This window comes from Labrus bergylta, chromosome 16 (assembly GCF_963930695.1).
Source record: "Labrus bergylta chromosome 16, fLabBer1.1, whole genome shotgun sequence".
Taxonomy (NCBI): domain Eukaryota; kingdom Metazoa; phylum Chordata; class Actinopteri; order Labriformes; family Labridae; genus Labrus; species Labrus bergylta.
Window position 1 is genome coordinate 14,304,770 of NC_089210.1, and position 21,169 is coordinate 14,325,938.

Here is a 21,169-nt window from a genome sequence, read left to right on the forward strand (position 1 = left end):
TCATGATAATGACCATGACATGCAAAATGCAGTATGCAAAAACAGCATTTCATATTTCATTTTCCCACAAAAATGCTTTGTGATGTAAAACGCATGATACATAGGCCTATAGGGTATTATTGTAGGCTAATTAATACAATTTGAAATATGAAATTCGTGTTTAAAGGGAGTATTGAACACATGAACAGGCCTATGTCAATCTCTTCAGGAGCTGAGCACCCCTAAAGTTCAAAACCTAAAATCGCCCCTCATCCTTTTATGATGACAAATTACAGGTTTGTAACATAAAGTAACGGTAATGAGTGATACAATACAGCCTGTATATATTATACATCATAAGGTTCCCAGTGATGTTGTTCTCCATCAGCGTTCCTGGAATGGGTCTTGTCAAATTGCTTGGTCGGATCTAACTGTTGTATAATTAACGATGAGTCCAGTTGCCACACGTGAACTCCCGCCCTCGCACAGGGATTGGCTTAGCGCCCTGTCAATCTCTGTGTCCTGCGTCGCCATTGGTCAGAACTGTCCCCCTTGAGAAATCCCCCTTTAAACGGTAGCAGGCAGCACAGTCAAGAAGATTTTGGAGCGGATCTCTACCAAGTGTTGAAGTTGACTGAAAACACATCACGAAAACCGCTGTCGAGGCTGGGAAAAAAAAACAATGCTGTAGGCTAGTCGTCATCTTTGGTCAAAAAGAAACACTCAACAATGGAGCTGGAGGAGAAACCGAAATATGGTATTTACTAAAAGTCCGACACGGGCACGTTTCACTTGATTTCGCATGGGATTTCACTGGTTTCATTTCACTGAGCACTCTCTTCAACAATAACTTAGGTTAACTGTTTTGTGTATGGCGCCAGGCTTTGCAAGAGCAGAAATAGTTGCTGCAGTTGTTTCAGTCGCCTATTTGTTGCGTTTATTAGTTTCCCGCATGTTAGCTGCTACTGGTGTAACATTTTCTCTCATACCCTTTGAACTTACGCAGATAAAAAACAAACAAAAAAACAACCTCAATATTAACTAGCGTACAATTGTGCAAGTTCGAGTCTGTGTACCAAACCCATTTTATGAAATTAAGTTACACCCATGTTTGATAAACTCAAGTTGTTATTTAGGTGAGCTGCTGGTTCCACCTCGTGTATTGTTGGTGTGTATTGTTGGTGTGCGGTGGGCTACAACCTCTATGTATGTTTTGTGCTGTGCAGCTGCTGCCACATTCCGGACACTGGTATGGCAGAGGCATCAGGGGCTTAGCTGACGCCCAGCTATGTATAGAGCTTATTAGAAAATACGTAGAGAGGCTCTGCTTTTGTCAACTAGATGCCCTCATTCCCACTTGGTAGTGAAATATGCTGCACGATTTTTAAAAGTCAAATGCAACACAATCACAAGGAGCCTCATCGAAACCGCATGTCTTCAGTTGTTTATATTGTCACTTCTGAGTTCCCTCTATGTAATTATGCCCTCCCTCCCCAAATATTTGTAAGTGTTATATTATGACACGCCCTGTTGTTTGCTTGTCGTCATATGCAGCTTCTTCTTCTTTTTTTTTTTTTTAACTTGTGTTTTAGGGGAAAGTGTATTTCACTCAGATGATTTCAAAAATAATCAGCTCATGCAAGAGAAAAACGCATGTTAAGCCAGCAGGTTTACACTCACAAGTCCTTACTGTACACATTTACAGGTTTAATAGACAACTAGTATTTTACATCTAGTGCATGTTTTTTTTTTTGCAGCAACATGTGGAGCATGTTTACTTTTTGTAGGATGTTTACAAGAAGGATTACATAATCATGCGCATCACTTTTCATGATGTCGCTCCAACACAGTGTTTGCTTCCTGTCCTCTGTACACACCCTTATTTATTTTTTTTCCCCACTCAGCCTGCCTGTCTAATTAACTTCCATTACCAACCTCTAACTGAAGGCAAGCACAATGCATTTAGTGCCAGATTGTAAAATACTTTGAGAATGTTAAAGGACTCAGACAGTTTGACTCAAGGTGGCAAATAGGGAGACAGAAAAGGATCAACATAAATGAGATCCATGGAAGAGGATGGTTATGACATTCAGATTGACTGATATGGATTTTTTTTAAAGGGGAAAAGAGTTTTCCAGTATAGACTCATTTTGGAGCTGCAATGAAATGTAGAATTTGCAACAAATTTGCATTCTTTATCAAAAAAAAAATGGACAATGCGATTAGTGCGACTCTCTGTGCAGCTGAGAGTATTTCTAGAGTTGGTGAGCTCAAGCAGACAGGCAGCCAGACAAGTAAAAGAGTTGTACAGCAAGAGTTCAGAGTTGTCGTTTGATACTGTCTAAAATGCAGAATGTGGCATAAGCAGGAATGCCACTCAAAGCACCAGTCCTATACCATAACTTTACACTAAAAAGTTAGTAACAAGTTAATAACAAATATTAGTCAAGTTTATTAATATGTCAGCAGTCAGTGTTTTTCTCCTTCAGTGTTTCTATGTTTTTGCTTCCATTTGTATTGGAAGGGTATTGTGAAAAAAAAAAAATATAGCCAAGAACAAAAAGAACTCTACATTTTCCAGTGGGAACATTTCAGAACATACAGTAGGAGCCACCACATTTTCAGAAGTTGGAGTAATTTCAGGGCTGGCTATATCAGGAAACCTCAATGACAGGATTGGAAGAAGTCAGGCAGCCATGCCCTGGTGCAGTTTAGGTGTAATTATAAGCCATGTTTAAGTTGGTTTGAAACCTGATCTTCTCCAACCTCTCCTTCATGTGCCTGCAGTTTATTTAAAAGCAAGATCAAGCTGTGTTTTCTAAATTTTGTCCTGTTCCATGTTTTTTCTCCCGTTCAGTTTCATACTCGTCTTAAGTCGTCTTCATCACCTCCACCACCAATACTATTGGTGGTGGAGTCCAATAGCAGCTAGTCCAATAGCAGCTATTGGTCCCATAGCTTTAAGTGTCCCAGATATTACAGCCACCTGCTTATATTTTCAACATGATGATACTCTAACAACCCAAACAACATGTGACTTTGCTAAGTGTCTGCCAACTGGCCAGTCTGAAATACAAAGACATGTTCAGATCTGTGTGAACACAGAATTAAGGTCAGGGAAAATGAGTTCGGGTGGAATGAAGAGAGATAAATACAGAGCAGTTAGACGTGGGAGCAGGACCCCGTCAGTGAGACTTCCTGTTGTTTAATTTCTGTTAGTCACTTCTGATCTGACTGACCCTCCTCATTGATGAAGAATGTTTCAATTTGTTAACTGGAAATCAAAACCGAAAGCATGTAAACAAATTAATGTCCGTGTGTCATCCTGTTTTCCAATTTGTGACAGTAAATATGTCCAGTTCTGTATGAATTATATTTCACTTTCACTTGATGTGTTACTGAAATAGCTTGGCGTACCAACAGAGACAGGAGCCTGACCTTTTTATAGGATGTAGAATGAGTATTCTTGTGAGGCCAGAACGGTCCCATCCTGATTGAGTTAAGGTAAAGGACAGTTCCATATCCTGCTATTGTGTCAAATTGTGGTATGTCCAAAGATAAACTTTGCAAGATACTGAAAAAAAAATGTTGTCGTGTAGCTTGTAGATATGATGAGACAGATATTTACAAAATGTTGTTTCTTGGAGACAACTTGTTACAGTGGATACATGCAGTAGGTTGGTGTGTTTGATTGTAGCCTAGCGTTCTTTTAAAATAGATCTGAACTTCGACTTGAACTCTCCACACCCTCTTACTGTAATGAAAGATGTGGGGCGTGGGAAGGGAGGGCTGTAACCCACAGTCTGGGAGCTCTTAGAGTCCGCCTTCTGTATTGTTTAGCTATCAACACTTATCAACACTTACAGTTTTTGGAGCCTTTTATATCTCTCTGTCGTATCGCTTATGAGTTTATAGTTGACCCTTATCGAAGCTTCTTTCATTTGTTAGGAACTGGAAGTTAAAAATGTATAGCCGTGTCACGTGTAAAAATGTGTTGTTTTTTTTTTGCAAATACATCAATCATAAAGGTTCAGATCTTGGATGAAGACATGGCAGCTGGTCACAGGTGTAAAAAAACCCCAAACATATGGTAATAGATTGCTTGAGGTCATTGTTATTGTCAAAATGTCTGCTGTTATATAAGTATTGTTTATCTTTCTGCAAACAACTAATCTAATTATATTAGCAAGTCATGTCTCTGGATGTTCAAACTATGATATGATTACATTTTTCATATTGTCGTGGTTGAGAGTTTTTTCTGCTTCCATGGAGGGAATGAAGAATACAGATACTTTTTTTTGCCTTTTTTTATAGCTGGCTATTCTCCAATAGGAAAAGCACAGATGTTACTAATGACATTATAAGAATTGCAGATCAAGTGTTCAGTATGCCCTGAACCCAAAGTAGCTAAATGGTATTCAGCCATCACTTTTTTTAATCATTGAGTCCTGTGTCCACATTAAGGCAACCAGCTTTCTTCAACATTTGGATATGAAAGGGTGTGGGTAAGATAATGAAGCAAAGATAGAAGTCAATACTGCAACTTGAGGAAGAGAAACGTTAGAAAACAATGCGAGGAAACCAGCTGTGTTTCATTCTCATTTCTCATTTTGCGAAAACACAACTCTCTAACAAAATGTAAACTACAACACAAGCGATCTTTATGGTAACATGGGTATGGGACTAATTGACTCTTTGTGTGCTACACCTTTGTTCCCTCATAATGATGACGATGACAATACATTTTTTTAATGATGAAACCCCAATGAACGTGCAAACATACTCAACATCCTCGTATAACACACAAAGCACTATAGTGAATGTTTCTCTGTAAATTGTTGTTCTTTTAGAGACTCATTGGAAAATCAGCATTGCATTTTAAGATTACATTTTAAGCTCTTATGTAGCAAACGTCCATTGTTCTTTATTTAATGACTTTAGAGAATGCTCTGGGCTGTCTGGTAACACAGAGCTGGTCTGTTAAGATTAGATTAGATCCTTTGCAGGGCTTTTTAACAGAGTTAAACTGCAGCCCAGTGCCAACTAAATCAGGACAAACAAATGTACATATAAAGCAGAAAGGTGAGTTATTTCTACCCAGCATAACTCACTCTACATTCCCACAAATCAAAGTAGCTTTCTGCCAGTCCCAACAAAGTTAAAAAAAATATACACACATGGCTGTTAAAGATAGGCCAAGAACTGGAGGCGAAACTGTGGAAACTGTTTTGATTTCTGTATGCTGTGTAACTGTGGAAGAAATCTCCAAAAAAGTACCAGGTTCTGACTAGAAACTCCCTCACAAAGGAAAATTGGCCATAACACTAGAACGGAATGGTTGGAAAGTTTCAGTCATTCCAGCTGAATTTTCTGTTTCAGCCAGCATCTGCAAAAAAACATTTTCGGTGTGTAGTCCTTCTGAGGACTCTTGTTTTTAGAGGAACATAACTCTTTTGTTCTGATTGCCATTAGTTGTTGATTACAGAGAACACAGTAATCAAAACGTCAAACTGCTGGAAGGCACAAAAAAGGGGAGCAGTTAAAAAAAAGACAAAAAAAAGGAAGCTGAAACATATGTCTTTAAAACAATTGGTTACAGTGGAATACTGCAATGTCCCCACTAGATGGCAGAAAAGACTCTGAGACAAAGCCTCATTCCCAACTTCCAAAAAGTTTAAATTCATAAAAAAACAAAAAAAAAACAATGTATGGGTAATTAGTTGACTTGTATAACAAGAAAAGAAAGATAAACATGTTCATTATATTATAAAAAAACAAAACTATGGAACGCAATCCAAATTTTGTTGTTCTTCATTTTTGATTGACTTTTTGTGAGAGTGCACAGACGCAGGTTTTCATAAATGTACGAGTCAGAGGATCAGAGTGTAAGACTTGATCTTATAATTTTATGACAATGTATTTTTGTATGCGTACTGTAAGTAAAGTTCATACTTGTAATTGGAGCTGCAGTTTGTGATGTGGTAAAAAGAAAAACTTTGTGGTTTGAGAGCAGGGACAAACGATTGATTGGATCTTTCTTGAGTTTCTCCACAGGACAGTTAGAATGGTGATTATATAACATCACAAAGTGTTGATTTTCCAGCTTATTATTGTGTGCTTTGTCTCACTGCATATAATGGTATTTGCAGCTCAAAAAAGCCTGCCCACCTGATTCTAATCACTCCTCTTCCTCCTCCACAGCATAGAAACAGAAAGCCACTAGAGGCAACAATGCAAGGCGTTGCTTTTCCTGTTTACTCCAAACACATGGTTTTGATTAAGTCCAAACAATTTGACTTTCTCAAACAACAGCAGTCTATTTGTCGGCTGTTAGGAGACACACAAAAGTGGGAAATAAAGACAGGTCGGGGTCTCTTGGAAGGGGGAGGAGGCAGAGACAGATGCACAGGTGGGGCACAGATTGGAAAGAGGCATTTGTTTCAGGATAAACAGAGAGAGGAAGTCTGAAGTGAGGTAGAACACCACTATTCAAGGACAGGTCGGACTGGTTTCTCCCTCCACAATACCTGTGTCTCCCTGCTCGCGCACATTTATACTTGACAACGAAGGAAGGAGTGAACCAGGCAGATACTGGGGGAAAAGGGTCTACAGGCTCCTCGGAAACATTTCAAGAGTTGGCCCTGAGAGGAATTAAACATGCCCGAGGATGAGGAATACTTTGGAAAGAATGGTAACCGCTTCCCCAACAGTGTTATGTTGCTTTGCAGCTTTTTTTTCTTCTCTCATTCTGTTTCAATCTGTGAAAGGACTTGAGGATTCCTGGTTTGCGTTGGGTTTCGCTGTTTTTACTGTTTAAAAGGTGAATCTTTCTCATCAGGTCTGTGAATTGTGTTTTTGTGAAACCTGAGCTGCAGTATCAGTATGCCAACATTGTTGGGGAAAATGGGTGTGTGTATGTGTTTGTGTGAATGTGTGTCAGTGGAGAACCTGCTACTGCTGGCAGCTCTGCTGATTATACAGGTGTGTGAGAGCAGAGAGCTTTTATTAGTTCTTCCTCCAACACAAATATCTCTCCTCTGTGTGTGTAGATAAGCACTTTTAAAACTCTGTCTGTTGCATGTTCCTAGTACAGCTTTATGTTGAAGTTGCCTGAGCCTTCCTTATGTTAGCTGAGTCTTTGAGATTTTTTGAACTCGTTTTTTATTCATCAAGGAATTGCAACATATCAAGAATTTATTTAGCAAAGCTAGCCTAAAGTTGGATGCACCATAGACTTACAATACAGACATCACAGAGCAGTATTGATCTTTTTATCAGGAAGCTGGGACTTCTCGAAAAGCTTGTCTGGTAAATGCTTCCTGCAGCATTATCATCTGACCTCATACATAATTAAAATGCAAATAAGCCAGAGAGAATACCATCCTCCCTTGTCTAGACTATGGGGTTTCGGCTCAGAAGCTACACAAGTACATACAAGCTGTTGTAGCACAAGTTTTTAAAGTCCTTAAAATCTGCCTAAATGTTAAATTCGAACCAGGGCTCAGGGCTGCCATTTAACCTCTGATGTCAGTCAGCCTTGGAAGCTAAACTTATTCTTAAATGCAAAACTGGTGAACTTTGAGGTGTTACAATATCCCAACTATTTTTTTTTGGATTCCTACACGGATACTGTTTGCAAACCTGAACCTCAAAAGTACATTATAACAGTTTGTAAGTGTTCCAAAGTGAACGTGATATCAGTGTTTAAATGGTTATTCTTTTTGAGATTTTGGATCTAAAACCACTTTTTTGTGTCAGAGTGTTGAGTGGGAAGCAGTCTGTGACTTTTGATAAATGCCTGTGTTCTTTGGTCTTTAGAAATAGTTTGACCTTGTTGGAATTTTGTGCTGCGGCACAAGATAAATTAGCTTTGATAATGGATTTTCTGTCTTCAGCCAATCACATGTTGAACTCGGATAACCTGCAGCTACCATTACTCTTTGACTGATTCTGGAATTATGAGAACTCACAAAGCATCACTGAAATACTAAGAAACTTTATTCAAACTACAATTAGTCTTTATTTGTAAATCAATTAGTCTTTATTTGTAAAGTTCACGTTTATAACAAATGCCATCTCAAAACACTTAAAAAACACACACCCATTAAACATTTGCCATCCATCTTTCAAAAACACATTATTGGCTGGTCAAACTACACGTTTTGTGAAACATGATGTTGGCCTTGTTATGTTGGCGCTGTCTTTCGCATGGGATCGCTGCTTCTGCTTAGTCACCAGGGAGGAATTTGTTGTGTAGCCAGGCGTGTCTGCTGGAGGGGGAAAGTCATCTGACAGAAGAAAGGGAGGAAGGAGGGTAGGGCTAAGGGGTACTGTGTCATAACCCTAAATAAGCTCCCCTTAAAAAAAAAACCCAGTGGCTGCAAGGTGCTTCTCTGCTTTTTATATTATGTTGCTCATACGCTTGTGGGTCAGTTGTCATTTATCCTCACTCTCAGCAGTCCCAACACTTAGACCTCTGCCTGCTGGTCCCATTTTGTAGTCCAGATTCTAGGTTGTGGAAATGGTTCTACTGACTTGTGTGTTCACAAACTTTAAGCTTTTATGTGCAAACAGAATAGGTGCTGTAGATAGGATTTGTTGTATTTTCTTGCTGAGGACTAATCTTACTTACATGGGCAGCAACAAATGGTCATAACCAACAATTTATAAAGTGTCTTTACAGTCAAGCTGGTATTGACTTTTGCCAGTCAGTCTGTCATATTTCTGCATAATATCTTGTCAAGTCTCAGCAAAGTGTGTTGCAAACTTTTCACTGAATGAGAAATGCCCTTTTTCTTTTTTTTTCTTTTTTAACGTAGGCGAGCCGAGGAAGTATGACCCGGCCTTCAAGGGCCCAATCCAGAACAGGTAGGATTGAGATGACGCTTTTAATGTGTATGAGTTGTTTCAAATGATTCTGTTTAACTTTGCTCTCTACATCCTAGGAGCTGCACGGACATTGTCTGCTGCATCTTCTTCATTCTTGCCATACTGGGTTATATTGCAGTTGGAATACTTGGTAAGTAAGAAGCAGCAGTCTGTTTTATGTATGAAAATACAACCTCATGTTGGGCAATGAAAGAAGCCTATCAAAATCTTCTTTGTTTCCAGCCTGGTCCCAGGGTGACCCCAGGAAGGTGATTTATCCCACGGACAGCCGAGGCCAGTTCTGCGGGCAGGCCGGCACCCCACTTGAGTGAGTTTCTTTCCAAGTTCATAATTTAGATCGTAATTGTTCCTCTTTCTGTGCATGATTTTTCTTTTTACTTTGAGAGCATGAACTCATTAATGTTTAGACCACTGTGAGCATCATGAGTTCATCAAAATTGAAACAAGTCAAAGTTTTACTGAATTTGAAAACAAAGGAGAGGAAGCACTGTGCAGGGTTTTATTCACATCCAAGTGCTCTTTGGGTACTGCAGGCTTGCTATGCTCGATTCATCTTGTGAACAAGTTTAAAACAATCAAACTATTTTGTACTGAATTAATTTTTAAGGACTTTTGCAGTTTCTACTTTTTGACTGAATTCATTATTCACCATCGCAACAGCTTCACAAGATGAACCACACAATACACCATGCTTTATGCACATAACATTTCAGCTATCTTATCTGCATGGAGGTACAGACTGTGTCAGACTGTTTCCAATTGTCCTCTCCAATTTTCTGTCATTTGAGTAAAAAAAAAGCCGAAAGCAAATAAATGAGTCTTATCTATCATCCTTTGTTCTTAAAAAAAAAAAGATTTCCAGTCAACATTTATTGGGGAAAAGGAATACAAACATTGCAAGAGAAACAAATGAACATACACTTCTCATTACTCACCCTTTCTTTGACAAATTCTCATGAATTGAGGAGAGGATAGGGGATGACTCAATTCCATTGGATTTTGCAGCAACTGAATAAATCTCTGAAATGTTGTTTTTCCTACATACTTAATAAACAGATAAATAATCCTTTGTGTTTCTTGACACTGCTCCTCTCATTTCTTTACCCTGTTGAAGGAGTGATAGCCAAAAAGACCAAATTGCTATGGTGCACAGTATAATGACATGTTTTTATTTTATTTTGATAGGTGCTGTTTGTCTTTTTCTCCCTGCAAGCATTTTCTTCTTCTCACAATTTTGTCTTATTGTTTCAAAAGGAAAAAGCGGATGCTGTTCTACTTCAACATCATGAAGTGTGCCAGCCCCATGGTGCTGCTAGAGTTCCAGTGTCCTACCACACAGGTGTCAAATCTATTCTCTTCTCATGTATTCTTCTGTGATAATCCACATCATCCACAAATGTACTTTCACATCCTCCATTCTCTTGGCAGAGGATTTGAATTCCGATTTGTCTAGTATAAAAACATTACAATCTTGATCTGTTTAAAGTTGTATACAGCTCTGTACTGTTTATTGAGCTTCCTAATGTGCTGCTTTTGGCATCCAAGCTAATGCTTCTCATGCTTTTGATTTAACTGTGTCCTGCCCTGAATTTTACTTATTTTTTCCTCATCAGATGTGTGTTGAGAAGTGCCCGGAAAAGTTCTTGACCTTGGTCAAAGCTTACACAAACAACAAAGACTTTGATTACTATAAGCAATTCTGCAAGGAAGGTGTTACTAATTCAATGGTGAGTTTACATTTCGTTGTGGACCAGACTCCCCCCCCCCCCCCCCCCCCAATCCCCAAGGTTTTGATACCCTTCATCTGGATTTTGTGTTTCAGGGTATTCCAGAAATCCTCAGGTTGGGTCTCTGTCCTGCCATGCTGACCCCCAGCAAACCCTGTGAGTTACATCTGTCTATGCATTAAGAAAAAAACTCTTCCCCAAATATATCATTGCATTGCAGAAAGTGATTCTGAGGTGTTCATGTGTACTTTGCCTTCCTTCAGTCACTCGCAGGTGTTTCCCAGCATTGGGACAGAAAGGAGGGGTGATTACCGTGGGAAACAGCTCTCACTTTGATGATGGAAGCGGAACAATTCGAGATGCAAAGGATCTTATGGATGGAGTCAAGTGAGTAAGCTCATTAGAATTCTGCTAACAGATAATGATACTGTTAAGTGTGACACATCTTTTTAAATAGCTGTGGCCTGGCCTGTCCCCAGTCTGCCTCATAGGTTTCTTATCCCATAGTGCTTAAAGTGACGAACTCACGGAAATATTTCCAACAGGAATGCCACTGTGGTTATTGAGGCTCGACAGGTGGTCATGAAGATCTTTGAGGATTACACGCAGTCCTGGTACTGGATCCTGTTGTAAGTCACTCCCCACGTGTTAACCTGCGACTTTTCTCACTTAGAGCAGTGATAGCTTCCATTACAAACAAACTGGATCAGTCACTCTTTCTGTATTCCTTCTCTTCCTCCAAATGTTGTTTCTCTTTTAGAGGGTTGGTTATCGCTATGCTCACCAGCCTGCTCTTCATCGTCCTCCTTCGCTTCTTGGCAGGGATCATGATCTGGATCATGGTTGCCTTGGTGATATTGGTAATAGGATATGGTAAGGGCAAAGTCATGTTAGTCTCTTTTTCACCTCACCTCAAAGTAGATCAGCACGTCAGGGCCCTCTGCATGTTATGTTTGTTCCAGAACTGATATATATGTGTGTTTCCATTAAAAAAAACACTAAGGGCCCTGTTTTGATGGTGTTAAGTGTGTTTGGCGCACAGCGTTTTGGGGCGTGTCCGACTTTATTTTGGTATTTATGCGATGCAGAGCACAAAGATGATTATACACAGTCGTGTTTTGGGTGTAACATGAATCAAACCAATCAGAGCGTTAGATCCCACTCCCTTTTTTAAAGCCAGATGCACCTGCAGGCGGGCATGTTGCTATTTATACTGCAGATTTCAGTTTTTAACTTCTCTGCTTTTCACTGTGCCACTGAACACACAGAACACACACATGACACTGTATGAAATATGTTGATGGCGGAATTAAATTACATTTTATTGAATTAATCCCACAACTTCAGAAACAATCCGAAAGATGCTGTGACTATTTCAGCAGACGTGCTGACAGGATCTGTGTCCTCTAAATAGTTCTGCGTTCTCAACATCAAATACAGACAGGCTGTAAGCATTGAATCATTTCTTTACTCTGCTGGGATCCTTGGCTACGTTCTCATGCGCCTATATATCGTATTCTGCTATAACCATTGGTCTACAAAAAATTATTGGGGAAAAAAGATACGTCAAATTACAAGTCTGATGTCAGACCTCTGCCTATACCGAGGAAAATTCACTGAGCCACTAGAATGTTAAAAGAATACATTTTGTTCTGAGAACACCTGTCATTGATCAGGTTACAAAGAGTCATTTACTGATTCAAATGAAAAGTCTTTTTTTGTGTCTTGAAAGGAAAAAGTCCTTAACTCAATTATAACAAACCCAACAGTGTTCTCTGAATCTTCTTTCTGGACCCCTGATAAAGAATAGGATCCCTGTCTTCTTGAAGGCTGAGATTTAAAGACTTTTTTTTTTTTTCATAAAAATATTGTCTCTGTTTTCTTGAACTGGCTGCCGTTTTTTATTATTAAAAATTCCATTGCTCATATTTCCTGTTTGCAAACTGTTCAGGTATCTTTCACTGTTACATGGAGTACGCTGCCCTGAAAGAAGAGCCAGGTGCTGATGTGACGCTACAAGAACTTGGCTTCCAGACAGACTTGACAATCTACCTGCAGATCAGACAGACCTGGCTGGCCTTCAGTCAGTAGTACACAGCACACCATCTATGTGTTCAACTATCTACGTGTGTAAAACACCCATATGACCTCTCTCTCTCTCTCTCTCTCTCTGCAACACTTCTCCTGCAGTGATTATCCTGGCCATTGTGGAGGTCATCATCATCCTGCTGCTCATCTTCCTCAGGAAGAGGATCCTCATTGCTGTTGCTCTCATCAAAGAAGCCAGCAGGTCAGACTTCCATTAGAGCTGTGGGCACTTCGAAAAGAGACAAAACAAATCAATGAAAATTAAGATGTTAAACTGTTTTCACTTAAATCAATTGGCATGAGTGACTGTGAAATGATTTTAAGTGTCAGGATCTGAGTTACATTTTGATGACTTAATCTGTGCATGTGTCATTAGTCTGAAAGATTCTCTTCTTTTGCTTTTTGTTGTGTTTACAGGGCCATTGGGCATGTCATGTCCTCCCTCTTCTACCCGTTGTTTACTTTCGTCCTCCTTGCCATGGTGATTGCCTACTGGGCTGTAACAGCTGTGTATCCTTTCAACTTCCTGTCAGTCAATGTTGTTGTGTCGTTATCGAGGGTTACCTGGAGTTAGGCATTTCACCAGCAGCTCTTAAGTTTTAGATGTGTTATTTCAACTATTTCAGTGTTCTATTTTCCATTGATTGTTTTCAATCACTCATATGAGATTAAACATTTCATTACAGAAAAACACCAGCAACAAAACAAGACATCATCACCTCGGAAATAAACATTAGATTCAAGTTTATGGAAGTAGACTTATTTGAGTTGTAACAAAATTATCTGAGCTAACCATCAAATTCTTTGATATGAGAATGACTACTTTGAAGTATGAGACCCAATGTAAATGTCTGGTCTTGCAGACCTGTGGCATTCTTAAGAGATACTTGATACTGATCCCGAGGGAAATTCAAAGCATACATGAAAATCTAAAGATGGAAAGTCATTAAAGCATTAAGACGGGACTTCAACACTTTTTTAAATTGGAAATTCCTGACCTTGTATCATATTTGGAAATATTTATTCTAATGGATAATGGAGATCAAAAAGTGTGTTAATACATGCATGTTGTGCAGGGTCTGTACCTTCATGTAGCAACTAAACAATGCTAATGAGTTTGCACATTTTTTATGTGAAATAAATATCCACTTCACTGTAACAGTAAGACTATACTTCTAAATTAAAGAAAGATTTCCTTTCAGATAAATATGGCACATTTTATTTTATTTGTTCCCTTACCTTTAAATTGTCATTCTTGTCACTCTGGACGTCAGCAGAATCTCCTCCAGTCTCCTTGAGAACTCAATAAATAGTGGATTATGGTGAAGTGGGTGTTTTGACAACTGGATTAAGCCCGACACAGTTTCAGCAAATGGCTGTTCAACATGAGTCCAGTTCTGCTCGTCGTTTCTTCCTGGTACCTTGAAAAGGCGTTTTTGTTTTTTTTCTTCACACTGTAACTCTGCTGAATGTTGCTTAGTGTTGTGTTCATGGTAGAATAATGAGGATTCATTGTAAATAATAGAGTAATATTTAGACCTGCTCTTTTTGTAAAATTCTTTGAGGGGATATTTGTTAGGAATTTGCTTTACACAAAACAAGGTTGTTAAATTGATTCATTAATTGATAATTGTCCTTGACAGCACTGTTCAGCTTCTTGTCTACCTCTAATGAACCCATCTACAAAGTTTTTAACGATACAGAATGCGAACACTCAAGAAAAACCTGCGACCCTGCCGTAAGTTTTCTCATTTGATTTTTTTTCATTTGCTGTTTGAACCTCCAGACAACATTTCTAAACCTTACTACAGTTTTCAGACATCACTGTTCATAAAGTATTTTTATACTGACCTGTTGAACTCTTCACTTTAAATGTGCATGTGGACACATTTATCTGATGAAACTAAAGACTTTGTTTGATTCCACCCTCTTCAAACCATTCCCTGCTCACATTAAGTGGATATATATGGTTGGATTTCTGTGTAATATTTAATCCATGGTATGTATAATACATCTCTATATAACCTGTATCTCTGCTCAGAACTTCACCACCAGTCCCATGAAATATCAGTGCCCTGACTCCGAGTGCCTTTTTGCCTTCTACGGAGGAGAAACTGTTTACCACAAGTACCTGATCGGCTTGCAGTTCTACAACGTCTTCCTCTTCTTCTGGTGTGCCAACTTCGTCACAGCTATGGGACAGATGACCCTGGCCGGAGCGTTTTCTTCATATTACTGGGCCTTTGTAAAGCCAGACGACATGCCTGCCTTCCCTGTGTTCTCCTCCTTAGGAAGATCTCTTAGGTTTGTATGTGTGTGTGTGGAAGACATTTTTAAGCTCATTAACATTAGTGGATTTTCTTCTTTTGTGTGTTTAATGTTATTTAACAGTAGGTTTCTTTTAGTTGCTGTTTTTATTGCCCTGGTTTAAAAGTCACTTCTTCTCTTGTTTAGGTATCATACAGGAACTTTGGCGTTTGGCTCACTCATCCTCTCAATCATTCAGATCATCAGGGTTTTGCTTGAGTATCTGGACCACAAGCTTAAAGGTCTACTACTTTATTTTTATTTTTTTTAATTAGAAGAGGATAAGTTGTTCAGCAATGATAGCTAAACTAGTTCTGTATACATCTTAAAAGTGAATAACCCTTTCTTAAGTGGGGTTATTTTGGATAACTAATAATAAGCTACTAAAAATGTAAATGTTAAATTTTATGGCTCACATTTTCTATTTACTAGTATTCTTTTCGAGATGAAGTCTCTTCAGTAACAATCTTATTGTTCAGTAACCCAGAAGTAAAAGTATTTCAAGAGGCTGCATGATTAAAAAACATTTCAATGCATTTGAATTCTACTGTTGATTAAGTTTTTAAAATCCATTAATGATTGTATTTTTCTTAGGAGCCCACAATAAGTTCACCAAGTTTCTGCTGTGCTGTCTGAAGTGCTGCTTCTGGTGTCTGGAGAAATGCATCAAGTTCCTGAACAGAAATGCCTACATTATGGTGTGTAATGTATCTCTGTGCTTTTCATGTTTTTTCCTCAGTGAGGAAGTACAGTGAAAATATACATATATATTCTTAATTTTTCATACTGAAGTATTTGATGTATTGACTGTATTTGGCCTCTAGGTGGCAATATATGGCAAAAACTTTTGCACCGCTGCTAAAGATGCCTTCTTCCTGCTCATGAGGAACATGATCAGGTGAGTATACATGGTGAAGGTGATTGCAAAAGACTGCCTGCCATGTGATAATTTAACATATCATTCATATTTGATGGCAGTCATACAAAGAATAAATGATGATCTTTTATCCTACAGGGTTGCTGTCTTGGACAAAGTGACAGATTTCCTCTTGTTTTTGGGCAAACTGCTTATTGTTGGGCTCGTGGGTGAGTCTACCAGACAAGATTTTCTTCTTCATTATTTATATGATAGCTGCAAACTGATGATGATTAACATTATTGTTGGATTTATAATCATACTTTTCTCTTCAGAACACAATTATCTAAATGTAATCGCTGTGTTATTGATTCAGAAAAACTGAGCATTTCATAAAAGTTTCAACTTCAACCTTTTAATGGTCCTTTTTATAATGAACTTATTCAAGGTCAGTCATCTTATAAAAACCTCATTATAGCTGGAAACCTAAATTAAATTACAGATTTAAGGGTTTCATTCATTTGATTTGTGTGTTAGTTAGCCAAATGTAAGATTCAAGGATAACTTCATTATCCTAGACGGGCAGTTTGCTTGAAATCTGTTCGTCCTGCACCTAGGCAAAGTATATCTGTGACTAGATGGTAGCAGCTTGTACTGTTTATGAAGGACTTCACATTTTTATCATGGTGTTTTGAGTTACAACCTACAAAGAGGAAGAAATAACATATGTTCAGGCAAAATGATTATATTGTAGAGGTTTAAGGGTTAATACAAAATGTGACTTACAATTTCTACATGTCACATAACTAACTCATCTACATTTGCCAAGTTTTCAGCACTGACACTTTTGAAATATCAGTGGGCTTTTTTACAGAGGACATTCATTCAAGAAGTCAGAGTAGCTTTTTACCAACATGTCACAAATCATTGACTTGAAAGGTGGATGAGTTTTATGCTCTATCTTCCACAGGGGTCTTTGCCTTCTTCTTCTTCTCTGGCAGAGTGAAGGCGTTTGAAAATACAGCTCCACATCTCCACTACTACTGGGTGCCCATCTTGGTGAGTCTGATGGTTCTTCTCACCTCAGTAGAAACAATGATGAAAGAGACTTGTGTGTTTGCTGTATGTGTATTATAAAATACATTTGTAATCCTCACCAGACGGTGGTGGTTGGCTCCTATCTGATCGCCCATGGATTCTTCAGTGTGTACGCCATGTGTGTGGACACTCTTTTCCTCTGTTTCTGTAAGTAGCACCTCCACAGCCATTGTTGACATGATGCATTACTCAGACATTGTTTCTTTAACACGGTCTACCTGACACCTGTGCGGACAAACAAAATGCTGGATTGACGAAAGGGCTTGATGTAAAGCGCAAAGCTGAATCAAATCCAGCTGAATCAAAACATTCTTCATTTCTTGAATCTTGCTTTGCTTTCGGTGTTGGGCTGTCACTAATTCTAAACTGCATGGAAAAAAGAGGAATGTTAATCTGGTGAATCTGCTTTGTGATGAACTGTTAACTTTCAAAATGCCTGTGGGTGCCTTTGCTTGCTTGCTATTTGACCTTTTTTTTTTTTTCTTTGTCTCTCCCTTCTTTTTCTCTCACTCCACAATTCACCACCTCCCCGTCCTTGTTTCTTCTGCTCCTATAACACCTTTTCTTCTGACCCTTTTTTTTTCAATATTCATCTACCGTTCTACCCATTAACACTCACAAATACACACACACACATAAGGTGAAGACCTGGAGCGCAATGATGGGTCAGCTGCAAGGCCTCATTACATGTCCTCCACTCTTCACGAGATTTTGTGGAAGAATGAGGCTGAGGATCCCTCTTCGTCTTCTGCTCAAGAACAGGACGACAAAGTCAAACAGCAGCTGGCTCAGGAGGAGGATGCAGCTTAAGAAAGAGGACTTTTGGGGAAAAGACACTGTTTGCCAATGTGTCATCACTTTGCTAGTTTCAAAGACTAACTGAAGTTATGACGTTAAGGAGCTGGTGCTTTGTTGTCTGTCGGGAAATTCAGCTTTGCGTCAAAACCATTCATCATGCAGAGGTTGTTTATAGAACAACTGCAAGACAAAATGCCTTAAAATAGCAATGACTCAGTTTTATTCAGTGGTTTCTTGAATTGCACCTGAGTGTTGCAAATTTCCTGGAATCTCTTGGCTCAAGGAAACAGGGAACAAGATGCTAAGAAATTCTCTTAACCAACACATAACAAGCTGTGTAGTTACCTTTATTAAGCACTGAGACCTTAGATTTTTCCACATGAAGAAACTGTGAGTATTTAAACTGTAGTTTGCCAAGCTTGGACAGTTACAGTGCAAAAAGAAGAGTTTCAAGAAGTTTTGAGTACTCACTAATGCGTCAACATTTCAGTATTTTTCAGGATCTTGAGGGAAACTTCAGGTTTAAAGAAATTAATAGACCTACATTTTTTTTTTTTTACTCAGTAACAGATGTCATTTAAAATGTAGCGAAGAACAATACTTAAGTAAAAGTCAAATTACAGATTTTAAAACTACTTAAAAAGTACAAGTACACAAAAGAACTACTCAATTACAGTAAAGCAATTAAACGTAATTTGCTGCTTTTCACCTCTGGTAATGTATTAGAGTAACATGAAACAACCAGTTTCACAGAAGTCTTGAACTTGTGGAAAAGACTTTCTTTCTGGTAAAAACACATTTCTAGAATGTCTTTAGCGTTTAAATAGTTCCACACACTGCCACTCGCCAATAGATACTTGAAGCCACTGATGTGCCTCTTAACAGTGTTATGTTGGTCAGTTAGCATCTTTAACCTGACTTCTAAACGTACATCATAGTTTACAGTTGATGCTGACTCGATGATCATCAGTGCTCCTTCTTTAGTATGACCCACTATCAATGCACTGAGCTTTTGTTCCCAGTAAGCCATAACGGCTTATCATGTATATGTTTCGATTCTGATGATGTTACTTAGGATTGCTGCTGTTATTTGGAACTTTTGACTTTTACAAATGTACAGTATGTATTCATAGTAGAGTAGCTCGTTTAATAAACAGCATTTGAAGAAATTAGTCTCCATGTCATAAAAGGAAGGATTAACTCTTAAAATGGGTGAATGTTTTTAAAGGCAATGTACATTTGGTAAAAAAAAATACACTTCCCTTTACAGAACTGGAAATGGCAAAGATAAATTAACTTTGTTTTTTTAGATTTATCATTATGACGCTTGTCTCATTTAAGAGCGCTTGCATGTTTTTTTTTTGTTTTTTTTTTGGTCTACTTAATTTCTGCATTGACACTTAAAAAAAAAAAAAAAAAAAAGAAGAGAAACATAATGGTACATCAAAATGTTTGGGTAAAAAATAAAGTTTGATTTCATTGAATCTCTTTCCAGTGGAGGATCTTGAGAGAAACGACGGCAGCGCAGAGAAGCCCTACCTGATGCCTGACAGTCTCCGCAAAATACTGAACAAGAAAAACAAGGACCAGCCGGCTGAGTAAAACGCCTCTTCTTACAGTACAAGCCTTGTACTGCACAAGGCGAGTCTGTGGGCTGGAATGGACTGTGTTTTGTTCAGTGGAAACGGGCTTGGACACAAAAGTGATGCCATCAGTTACCAGGAGCCTGCAGGTGAAAATCACTAATGTCATCCATGTTGTTACTGCCAAGACTGTGTTTCTTATGAATCTGACACCTTGGGTTTTAATTATGTCAGCTATTTAAGTTAGAGGTTTGAAGGTTTTTAATCAAATTGTTTTGCCTTTATAAACACTTTTGGTATGTTGTACATTTTTATCAAAGATACACCTCATTTAGTTTAATTTTTTAAATATTTGAGCATTTCATAAAAGTAAGTGTAAGGTTGTCTATAGACATGAGTTTTTAAACGCTGCTTTTGTGTCTTTTTGAAATATGTAGAGTTTTATTTAAATAAATATTTTAACCTTCTATTACCAAAGCCATTACATTTTCCACTTGTACTCAGTGGAGATTTGTATATCTGCCATCTCCTCCTTTGGTGCATCTTTTATCATCAGGACTATGCAGAGAGATAAAAAAAAATCAGGCAAACTCTATCATGGTGCCTATTGTCATGTGTTTTTCTTCATGTTTGTGGAGTTGAACTGAGGGAGTTTTGAAATAAAAATTGTTTTGTACTTAATATGTGTGAGGTTGTGTTTCTTAATCTACAATAATCACCATTTTCCTCGTTGAGCAGGCAGATCAGGTTGTTTTTAGGCATGTCTCAAATGTGTATATTTACAAGCATTCCATGTGGTGCAGGTAACTGGTGTTAGGAATTATCTCACCTGCCATACGGATCCCAGTTAATCCTGTGAGTTCGAGTTTGACCTGTAAAATCGGAAAACTGAAAACCCCTGTGAAGCTCAGGCATGCTGGTGAAAATAGTGAGAAGTGGAAAGCTGTTCATATTGGACTCTTATCAGACCATATATTAGATTTTTAACACCTTCTAATAATTTACAATATTTTAATTTTGATATATACTGGTGCATTATGTGTGTGTGTCTTTATGTTGTTTTATTTTTATTGTTTTTCTTGAATAATGATAAATGAGCCATCACATTTTTATGAATAAACATGTATGTGTGAATCTTGCTTCCTGCATTATCAAACCCATGATTGCAAACTTAAGATAAGGTTTGAAAAGTGGATTTTGTGTATTGATCAAATATTGACCGGAGTGTAAACCACTAACTAAAACATTACCAGTTAAAGGGATCTGCATAATCCATTGGTGAAAATGTAGTAGAAACTGGTAAAGATATTTCTTCACAGCTCAATGATGCTCACATTGAGTGACATACTCAAAATGTGGATCACATTTTCACAAAATGTCTAATGAGCATTCTACACATGCAAAGTTTTCATTTAGTATCCATATTAACTGCTGAGGCTCAAGCTCACCTGAAAACTATCTACCTGCTGTTCTGTAAGTGGCCATTAGATGGAGTGTATGATCTAAATTATGTTTTGGGGTAGTCCAGTTATTTCTATGCAAGTCAGTCAGTCAGTTATCTCTGATCACGCAGACATGCTGGCTTTATGTAACCGTCACCTGCTTAGATAAAAGTACATTTTTCATCATGAGTCAGCATTCACATTAATTGTGTTTGTGTGACAATTTGACTGACTCAGTTCCAACACATCACTCAGGCAATCAATCAATCACTCAAAATATAATGAATGGCAATCAGGAACTGATTCATGAACTTATAACTAAAAGCACTGTGAGAAAGCAAATCCAGGTTATGTGCATCTTCACAGTAAAATATCCCAGTGAAGTATGACACTTATACACAG

At 38.2% G+C, this 21,169-nt stretch overlaps 1 protein-coding gene across 4 annotated transcripts; it reads left to right on the forward strand.

Moving 5' to 3' along the window:
- The first annotated feature begins 549 nt into the window (after window positions 1-549).
- On the forward strand, window positions 550-20,006 carry LOC109996400 (choline transporter-like protein 2). Of its 4 annotated transcripts, none has more exons than XM_065964714.1 (22): window positions 550-736; window positions 8,799-8,847; window positions 8,925-8,998; window positions 9,091-9,175; window positions 10,123-10,207; window positions 10,482-10,595; window positions 10,691-10,751; window positions 10,859-10,982; window positions 11,141-11,224; window positions 11,356-11,468; window positions 12,547-12,678; window positions 12,786-12,885; window positions 13,101-13,193; window positions 14,337-14,421; window positions 14,725-14,987; window positions 15,138-15,232; window positions 15,585-15,688; window positions 15,815-15,888; window positions 16,006-16,076; window positions 16,817-16,905; window positions 17,007-17,091; window positions 17,585-18,405. In XM_065964714.1, exons 1-22 carry the CDS (start codon window positions 709-711, stop codon window positions 17,752-17,754), a joined length of 2,178 nt encoding a protein of 725 aa, XP_065820786.1. In that variant the 5' UTR covers window positions 550-708; the 3' UTR covers window positions 17,755-18,405. The 4 variants fall into 4 exon arrangements, with proteins under 4 accessions (XP_065820786.1, XP_020506168.1, XP_065820785.1 ...); XM_020650512.3 differs by lacking the exon at window positions 17,585-18,405 and adding an exon at window positions 19,238-20,006 and having other exon boundaries at window positions 552-736; XM_065964713.1 differs by lacking the exon at window positions 550-736 and adding an exon at window positions 6,325-6,670.
- Window positions 20,007-21,169: the final 1,163 nt, after the last annotated feature.

Bases quoted from the DNA above. Each gene is read 5' to 3' on its own strand.
- LOC109996400 (XM_065964713.1), top strand. From the start codon at position 6,637: ATGCCCGAGGATGAGGAATACTTTGGAAAGAATG. The intron at 12,886-13,100 runs GTCAGACTTCCA...TTGTGTTTACAG, and splicing joins CTCATCAAAGAAGCCAGCAG to GGCCATTGGGCATGTCATGT. The intron at 15,689-15,814 runs GTGTGTAATGTA...TTTGGCCTCTAG, and splicing joins ACAGAAATGCCTACATTATG to GTGGCAATATATGGCAAAAA.